Source organism: Tupaia chinensis, unplaced genomic scaffold (genome assembly GCF_000334495.1).
Source record: "Tupaia chinensis unplaced genomic scaffold, TupChi_1.0 Scaffold000528_1, whole genome shotgun sequence".
NCBI classification, from domain to species: domain Eukaryota; kingdom Metazoa; phylum Chordata; class Mammalia; order Scandentia; family Tupaiidae; genus Tupaia; species Tupaia belangeri.
The window spans coordinates 1,702,444-1,712,267 of record NW_006160041.1 but is presented as its reverse complement, the minus strand read 5'-3'; the positions used below and the strand labels follow the sequence as shown (position 1 = coordinate 1,712,267).

Here is a 9,824-nt window from a genome sequence, read left to right as displayed (position 1 = left end):
CGGCTGGAGGGCCGCCCCCGCCGCCCCCACCGCTGGGACCCCACTCCAACCGGACCACCCCGCCCGAGTCAGCCCCCCAGAACGGGCCGTCCCCCATGGCCGCCCTCATGTCGGTCGCAGACACTCTGGGTACGGCGCACTCGCCCAAGGACGGCAGTTCCGTGCACTCGACCACCGCGTCCGCGCGGCGCAACAGCAGCAGCCCGGTGTCACCGGCCTCCGTACCGGGCCAGCGCCGCTTGGCGTCACGGAATGGGGACCTGAATTTACAGGTGGCGCCCCCGCCGCCTAGCACCCACCCGGGCATGGACCAAGTGCACCCCCAAAACATTCCGGATTCTCCCATGGCCAACAGCGGACCCCTGTGCTGTACCATTTGCCACGAACGTTTGGAGGACACACATTTCGTTCAGTGCCCATCCGTCCCCAGCCACAAATTCTGCTTCCCTTGCTCTAGAGAGAGTATCAAGGCCCAGGGGGCCACCGGTGAGGTGTATTGCCCCAGCGGGGAGAAATGCCCCCTAGTCGGATCCAATGTACCGTGGGCCTTCATGCAGGGTGAAATTGCAACTATCTTAGCTGGGGATGTGAAAGTGAAAAAGGAGAGAGACCCTTGAACCACAGGGCAGCCACCTCCTTTGCCCTAGACCAGCTCCTCTCCAGTCCAGAGGGCCCCTCCCCTGCCCCCTGGGCCCTCCCTCCCCTTCCCCCCAAGATGTAGAATTGTGAATATAACAAACTGCAAAAAGTTAGTCTTATGTATAGACATTATTTTCGTCGTATGTTTCTATATTTTGAAACAAAGGTATGTAACTTCTTCATTTGAAGGATAAGCTGGTTTGTGTTAAGCAGTATATTGGTTGGGTCATTCGCATCATATTCGTTAGCATTTATTTGGTGGCAGAATGTTTGCCTAGGTACAGAAGTAATAGCCCTTAGCAACGACTGCTGCTGGTGTGTATTTTTGTAAATGTTCTGCACTCTGAAAGGAAAAACACACAAAAGACAAGATTTTTTTTTTTTTTTGCCAAGGCCAGTGTTGCTGCCTAAAAAAAAAAAATGATGGCTTATAAAATGGTGAAAGCTTCTTTCTGAACAACCCCAAGTGTTGAAGTCTTCACTTTATTTTGTTCTCTTCTGTTTTGTTTTCCTGTTCTGTTTGCAAAATGGTAAGGGGGGTGTTGGGGGGGAATGGGGTGTTTTTTGTTGCAAGTTTGCCAAGGCCAGTGTTGCTGCCTAAAAAAAAAAAAAATGATGCTTATAAAATGGTGAAAGCTTCTTTCTGAACAACCCCAAGTGTTGAAGTCTTCACTTTATTTTGTTCTCTTCTGTTTTGTTTTCCTGTTCTGTTTGCAAAATGGTAAGGGGGGTGTTGGGGGGGAATGGGGTGTTTTTTGTTGCAAGTTTGTGAGGGGAAAATGTTTTGGTTTGTTTCTACTGACCTGAATGTGTTGGATCTTCACGTGTTGTTTTGTTTTTGCTTTATTGATGCACGGATGCTTTTGAACAGTAGAGCGAAACGCTAGACATGGAGAACCTGCTCTGTTTGTCCTTTATACATTTCTGTAGTTAACAGAACACTGTAATGTGCCTTGGAGCTTAGTAACTTGTAATAAATTCAATTGATATTAATTCCACCTGAGTCAGCAAGTTTGTCTTTCTAGGGCTAAGGCCACGGGACTCCACCACAGGGGACACCCTCGCCACCTCCACTGTAGGACACAAATGTCAGCCTGGAGAGCTGGCGGTGAGGACGTCTGCGTGGCTGCCCCTCCCCCTGGGTACCAGGCTATTTACATTCACCTCTTGGGGAGGTGACAGTTGCTGACTAAGCAATTTCTGTTTACTCTTCAGCAAGTCTATTCCCCACGCGCCCCTCCCCCCTTCAGGCCCAGCTGCAAACAGGCATTATCAGGAATGCTTAGGTGCCTGCCCCCGTGGCCCTGAGTTTTGGCTGATCCCCAGGGGGGGCTGTGCCTTGACAAGTGGGGTGAAGTCTAGGGTGACTTGCCTCCTAAATATGGCAGAAATCACTGTTACTGCACATACCAAACAAAAAGTGCCACCCACCTGGGGGCCCTCCATGGAGGCAGGAAGGGGTGTGGGCAATTAGGAAGTCAGTGCCACGACTCAGTCTGGAGAGTCCCCCAGCTGGAAAAGCAGTTCTCACCTTCTCCTTAGGAGCCCTCCCCCCTTTTAAATAAGCATTTCTAGAGGCAGAACACATTTCTAAAGGTCAGAAAGGGTTGGGGGGGTAGGGAAAAGGGGAAGAAAAAACCCCTACCCAGTTCCTGAAGCAAAAGTTACACACGACGCCACATGGGGTCTATTCCTACTGGGGAAGAAATGCAATTATCCAACTAATCAACTTCAGGGCCACATTGAGATGGCAGGGGTTGGGGAAGGGAACAGAGGACTGTCATGCCCTTTCGTGAAAGCTCAAAGCCCCCTGGGCTAAGATCAGACTGGAGCCCTCCCAGATCTAAGGGAAGACAAACAAACCCAGTTTGAACCTTGTACTTTCCTAGGAGGCAAAGAGTAGAAAACAGGAGGGAGGAAGCAAAACAAATCTCAATCCTATCTGTAATTCGTTCCTGGCCCCACCCCACTCCTGGGCGGGGCTGAGCTGGAGGGCTGTGAAGAAACTTAGGCCCACATCCCACTCCCATCCAGGAAAGAGAGGGTTGGTAGGGAGGTGGGTATGGGCGCAGGCCCGTTAGCTCAACACCGGTGGGGAGGCTGGGTTGGTGTTGGGACTTGCTGTTAATAATAACACTCCTAGTTTCTGTTCCTGCTTTGTCGCCACCATCACTGAAGTGGTGGAAACCAGGACTCGGCGCGTGTTTGTGTGTGTGTGTGTGTGTGTGTGTGGTGCTGTGTATAAGTGGCAATATTGATGGATCTGCTGCAGCCTCTTAATCCTGGTCCATGGGAGGTGCCTGTCTCACCTCTTTAAGAATCTCCCCACATATAAATAGATATTCGTGTCAGCTTCCTGCAAATGTGTCCTTGCATTTTCATCTGCTGCCAAGTGTTGTATTGGTGCTTATGAGTCATGAAACCTATTTTCATCCTCAGGGGTAATTAACTTGGGGGTGATAATGCATAGCAGACTGTAGGAAGAGTTAATTCTAAAACCCATCCTCGCCTGGCTACCAATCACACATTTCACTTAAAGGTCTGGGTTGGCTTTTTCTCATAAGCTCATTAATAAAAACCAAGCATGTTTTGCCTGGAAGATCCTCTAAGGTGCTTTCAACTCCCACTCCCGATGCGCATTCTCTTAAAACAGGCAAAGCTCGGCAGCCTGAGAATACGGAGTATGGGGGTGTCATGTCACCTACACCGAAGGAAGGAGCAGCGGGCGCAGCCATCCTTGGAACTGCCGCGTGAACTTGGATGTGCGATTCCCTGCCTGGGTGTGGACCCTGCGAGTGGTGCAGGGTGACTCCCTGTGGAGTCAGCCCTATTATCTACCTATGAGTGTGCATCCGCTCTGCCGCCTGGAACTGTCTCCACAGCCGCGGTGTTACATGCAGGAACTTCCAGGAGGACGAGACCCCTGATTACTAGCGTGCATAGGTAGGAAAGGGGCCTGTCATTAAGAGCTGAGAACAGTCTAGAGCTCCCCCCCTGCGTGTTGCGGGGTGCTATTATTAGCAGTAGGCGCGTAGCTGTAATAATGAGGCATCCAGTAAAGGCGGCCCGTTTGCTTTGCTAAGGAAGCCTGACTTGATGAGACCTGGGGGAGCTGACGGAGGGGTGGGAGGGAGAGGAGGGTGGGGTGGAACTCAGGCTGGAAGTGAATTATAATGGTACAGTTAATTAAAGTTTACCATAGCCGGGGGCCATCTGTTAAATGGCCGGCTCTCCCCTCTTCTTTTGGAATCCTGTGACATTTCTCTTCCTCACTGTGCTAGTCTGGTTGCCTTAACCAGGCCTGCCTTCACCCTAGATCCCCCTTTCAACCTGAAGCTTTATACAATGGATACCCAGGAAGCATTTTTCCACTCAGGCATATGAGCATTCAAGTGGGCTTCAGAGATTCAGACCCAGGTCTCTGGAGGAACCCAGGGTCCATTTATCTCTATTTCACCCTTGAAACACTGCTCCCATTTCTCATTCTTCTCACTCCCTTCTCTTTTGGAGCCAAAGTGGCCAACATTTTTAAAATCCATATTTTTCATTTGTTCATATGCATCATTTTGCAGTTAGATGAAGCTGGATGTTTCTCTGAGGGGCATGGGGTGAAGGCAATGAGGACTTCACTCCACAGCTCTGAGAGAAGTCTGATGGGGGTTATCTCTTGACCTTGATCTCTAAAGGCAGTGCCAAAGGTCTACCAGGAAGACAACTCACTATATCAAGTCTAATATTAAAAAAAAAAGGGGGGGGGGACCAGCAGTTAGCGTAATGGCTATGTGGCTGGACTCCCATGTAGTCGACCATGGTTCACGTCCCAGACCTGGTGGCTTAAAAAACTCACACCGGGTGCGTGTGTGTGCATGCCCAAGATCCCAAGATGACAATGGAGGAGAAGGGATTGTGGCATGGCCATCCCCCCCGGGGGGTGATTTCTCGCTCTCTGTCTCTGTCTGTCTGTGTGGCAAGCGCACGCACTCTATAGCAAATACCTCTCAAAAAAAAAAAAAAAGAATTATTTTAACTTTCTTTCTTTCTAAATTTGATTAGAGAAGGACAGAGAGAGAAAGAGAAAGCGAGAGAGTAAGCCATGAGGTCTGGGACTTGTACCGCAGTCGCCCATGTGGGAGTGCAGCTCCCTTAACCACCCCGTCACCTGCTGGTCCCCTCCCTAGATCAAGTCTTACACATATGATTGGGGTGCATTTTCACATGTACCCAGCCTGGACTGGCTGTGTAACAGGTGCTGAAATTCACTTCCGTTTTCATGCATATTCCATCAAATCAAGGGTACTGGAACTGGGAATAATCCTTAAAGTCATCTAAAATGTTTTCTAAACTTTTTTTTTGGGGGGGTGGGGAGAATCAGAAACACCTTAGAAAAGTTGAATAAAACTTATGGATTCTTCTCAAGGAAGTACAGGTCTCTATGTACATTTAGATTTGCATAAATTTTCTTTTTTTTTAATACACACTTTATATATTTGCTTTTAAGTAGGTAATATATTCCATTGTTTCAAAATTCAAAAGATGCAAAGGAGGGACCGGACCGGCAAGTGGTCTGGAAGTTAAGGTGCTGGGTCCCACATGACCGGCTGCATGGTTCGAGTGCTGAACCTGGTTTGGAAAATCACACCAGGCATGTGTGTGTGTGTGTGTGTGTGTGTGCATGTATGTGTGCATGCCCAAAATCTCAGGAGGGACTGGAGAAGGGATTGTGGTGTGGCCACCGCCAGGGTGGTGATTTCTCACTTTCCCTCTTTCTTTGTCTTTCTCTGGCAAGTGCATATGCCCTATAGCAAAAACAAACACAAAGATGTAAAGGAAGATGCAGTGCAAATGTAGTATTTACACTCCTTTTTACAAATGGCCCCTCTGCTACCCCACTTCCTTCTGGGACACAACCAGTGTTCCTTGATATTTATTTTTTTAAAGAATTATTGGGAACCAGCAGTTAGCGTAATGGCTATGTCGCTGGACTCCCACGTAGTTGACCGTGGTTCGTGTCCCGGACCCGGTGACTTAAAACTCACGCCGGGCGCGTGTGCGTGCGTGCCCAAGATCCCGAGAGGAGAATGGAGGAGAAGGGATTGCGGCGTGACCATCCCCCCTGGGGGGTGATTTCTCGCTTTCTGTCTCTATGTCTCTCTCTGTCTGGCGAGCGCACGCGCCCTACAGTGAAAATCTCTCAAAAAAAAAAAGAATTATTTAATTTAATTTATTTATTTATTTTAATTTGAACAGAGAAGGACAGAGAGAGGGAGGGAAAGTGAGAAAACAAGCCTCCAAAACCAGGACTCAAACTGTGGTCGACCATGTAACCACTGTTGGCCAAGTGGGAGTCCTGTGCCCTTAACCACCATGCCACCTGCTGGCTCCAATGTGTTACTTGATCTTTAAAGGGATTTGTGCACTGTATCCCACATGCCCAACTTCCTGATTCAATTCCCAGACCCAGCAGCTTGGCAAACATGCCAGGCACATGTGTGTGAGTGCCCTAAATCCCAACAAGAGAGACTGGTGTGGCCATCCCCCCCCGGGGGGGGTACTTTCTCACTTTCTCTCTCTCTCTCTCTCTGGAGAGCACACACAGACCTTAGCAAAACTAAAAACTAAATAAAATTAAAGCCCACTTGTGATGTTAAGGTTAGAAACCGGTCTATCTACCTTGTAAAGATGAGGCACAGAGAGGTGTGATAACTTGCCTATGGTCACACAGTGGCAGAGTTTGCACTAAGTCCCTGTCAGGAAATAGCTTAACAGACCTTTTTTTAAAAAAAAATGTTAGGAATTCTTGGCTTAACAGAGTTTCATTGTTGTTTTATATGTAGGGGGAGGGGAGTGGTGATGAGGTAGAGCGAAGAGTGAGAACCCAGTGGAGTCAGGGTCACTGTTATTGCTAACTCTTGGAGGACTGGGGGTTAACATTTGTCCCCTGGCCTCTTTGGTAGCTGTCCCTTTTGCAGAAGGGGATGTTTAGAGAAGTTTCTTGGTTTCTGACTATAAATGTCAGGTGGACCTGAATTTGTAGTCTTTTCTTAACCTTTGATCTGTGGCCCTTCACACCACAGCCCTGTGCCTTTGCTGACTGGAAACTTCTGAGGGTAGAAAGCCAGATAGCAGTTGACTCCAGAACCAGAGGGGAGTAACTTTCTGGGCATAGAAGGAGGAGTAGGGAGTGAGGCACCTAGGACTCCTTCCTCTTCCCCTAAAGCTTGTGGCTTCTCTGCACTCTTGCTGTCACCCACTTCTGCCTGGCTCTTTCCCCTGCTGCTGAAGAGGGCACAGAAGGAATCTGGTGACAATGCCAGGCACTGTACAATGCTCTGGGTAGATGCACGCTGAACCATCTAAACTTGAGGCCAGCCTCTGAGGGAGGTGTGCCCACCCCCATTTGACAGATGTGCCCTGTGAGTGCAGAGAGGTTCAATACCCAAGGCCATCCGGACTCACTGCAATTCAAGCCCTGGGCAGCCGAGAAGCAGACTCCAGCATTGTCCCCTGCAGATGGCTTCTAACTTCTGACCCTTGAGACCCAGGAAGTTGCAGCACAGAGCATGGGCCCCATCTCAGCCCTCTTGCATCTCCGAGTCTCAGTGTGAGCCTCGCCGATGCCTGGGAGCCAGGCTCTTTGTAAGAGGGGCTGTCGGGGAGACCCGAGGGCCGGGCATTTTCCAGACACGATGTTCTGAGTGCACACAGCGGTACTATTCAATATTTCCAACCAGGGATTCTGGAACAAGGCCCTTCTTCCCTTGGCTGCCTCCTACCCCCAAGCTTAATTAAAGAATGAGCCCACCTCTGTCTCTGCTTTGATGGAACAGAGAAGTGGGCAGGAGGCAGATGCTAGCTCTGATTTCTAAGGTGTATCACTGCTATGGGGAGCATCAGCCCCACTAGCCAGTATTCTCTCCCTGGCAAGATTGCTTTTTTCGGGCGGGAGGTTTTTACTATAGGACTCGTGCATTCACCAGAAAGACAGAGAGAGACAGAAAGTGAGAAATCATCCCCCAGGGGGCATGGCCATGTTGCAATCCCTTCTCCTCCATTCTCCTCTCGGGATCTTGGGCATGCACACACATACCCAGCATGAGTTTAAGCCACTGGGTCCGGGACTTGAACCATGGTTTACTACATGGAAGTCCAGCGACATAGCCATTGCGCCAACTACTGGTCCCAGTCTTGCTTATTTTAGAGGGAAGCAGTGGCCACTTAGCTTTTGGGTCTAGCTTGGTTGCCCTGCCTCTTTGGGGCTGACAGGTGTGCACTCAATAGGCACAACCATCTGTGTGTTGGTTTGGGGGTTGGATCTAGGAAAGTGTATCTCTACCCAGGAACCATATCAAACCATATCACGGGTCCTTAGTTTAGGCTAGACTCCCGAGAAGCGTCCTAACCTCCCACTGGTCTGTTGGCGGCTCTGGGCTCTGCCGGCTGCAGGCCACGGCTCTGTAGCAGAGCCAGTTCTTTCAAACATCTGAGCTTGTCACACCCTTGCTTAGAAACCTCCCTCAGCTCCCTGTTGCCTACAGGATAAAGTCCTAATTTCTTAGCACAGCAAGCAAAGCCCTTCACCATCTCTCCATCCCAGGAGTAGAGTATTTTAATTTTTAAAAAGGTATTACATATACATGGTAAAAGGGAAAAAAAAAATCAAAGAGCATGAAAAGATGCTCAGTAAAAAGTAAGTCGATCTCCTTCCCGTTCCAAATCTTCAGTTTGCCTCCACCGAGGGAAGCACCGTGGGCAGTTATTTTGTGTGTACTTTGAGAAGTATTAGACGCACAGAGACGCTTAGATCTATAATACATATCTCCCAGGGGCTAGATCTTAGGACAAGCCAAAGACAAGAAGAGCGAGCGGTCCAAGACAAGGAATTGGACCTGGGTCAGAGAGAGCTGCAATCTGAGTGTGGGGAGCGACTGGAAGGTCAGCTGGATGCCCCCAACCCCAAAGCCAAGGATTAGCTCTTATTCTTCCCAGGCTCTGCGCGAAGGAGCGTGTATGTGTGTGCCCATGCGCACGTGTATGTGTGTCTCCTTGGCCCACACCTACATTGTATGCGAGCTGGGCTCCCTGAGCAAGAACCCCCTGTGTGACTTGGGGGTTCTCTGGGATAAATGGGGGTGGGGAGAGGTAGAGCAATGATCGGGGGGCCAGCTATCCTCTGAGTGTTCAGAGCCTTCCTCACTTCCCCCTCCCTCTCCCACCACCCACCACCCGAAAGAAAAGAGCCAGGGACAGAGATGATCAGATGTAGCCTTCGGACCCCACAGTCTTCCGGCACGCAGTGTCCCCTTTAGTATGGCAAGTTGGTGAGCCGGGCGGTGGCTATTATTTTCCTTAGATAGGAAAATACAAACCAGTCGGTAGTATTGTTACCCCATTTTACAGACCGGACAATGAAGACACAGCGGCGAATAGCTTGCTCTTGCCAGGCCATGCTCCCTCTCTCACCTCTGAAGGACCTACCGGTCTCCTCTCTCTCTGTTCCCCTCCCTCCCTCCCTGTGTCTGGTGTCTGGTGGTTTTTATGGGGAGAAGGGATGAGTGCTTGAAGTCCCTGGGCCAAGGGCAGTAACTCTGGAGCTAGGGCAGCTCTGGGACTTCCTGCTTCTGAGAACAGGTTGGGGGGGGATGGAGGGGGACGGTGCACCAGGGGCAACGCTGAAGTCCTGCACCCCGGGAGAGGCGGCTCTGGAATGCAGGACCACGTGAACACGAAGGAATTAACTCTCTGCCCCTGGGTCCCAGCCCAGACGATCATGTGACCACCTCCCACAAACTCCCCCCCACCTCGACTGCCTTATTTGTTGGGCTTGAACCGGAGCTGGTGGTAACTGATCCCTGACCTACGGAGTTGCTGACATGCCCACCCTAGGGGGAGCATTCTGGAAGTAGAATAGTTTTAGGGGGAAGAGAAGAGGCAGCTGGGAGCTTCCCAAGGTAGAGCAGAAAGGGGGAGAGCTGGGAAGCCCCGAGGAGGAGTGGCTGGGGGGGGCCCTACCTCACGTGAGGTCAGAATGACCTGGCCAGGGCGTTTACCAGGAAGGGACTTCTCAGGCTTCAACACCTGCAGCTCCTCCACAGCCCCAGGGACAGCCCCTTGCCCTGTAACCCTACCTGACCACAGCGCTACGGGCAGAAGTGGGGGTCAGTATCTGTCTCTGAGGCTGCCTCTAG

General features: G+C 50.4%; 1 protein-coding gene across 1 annotated transcript in view; it reads left to right on the top strand.

The window, feature by feature from the left end:
- IRF2BPL (interferon regulatory factor 2 binding protein like) overlaps positions 1-1,009 on the top strand; it is a 4,277-nt gene extending 3,268 nt beyond the window's left edge. The window contains exon 3 of the mRNA XM_027775191.1: positions 1-1,009. This exon is cut by the window's left edge and continues 5 nt beyond it. Coding sequence (XP_027630992.1) covers positions 1-617 — 617 coding nt within the window. The 3' untranslated portion in view covers positions 618-1,009.
- Positions 1,010-9,824: the final 8,815 nt, after the last annotated feature.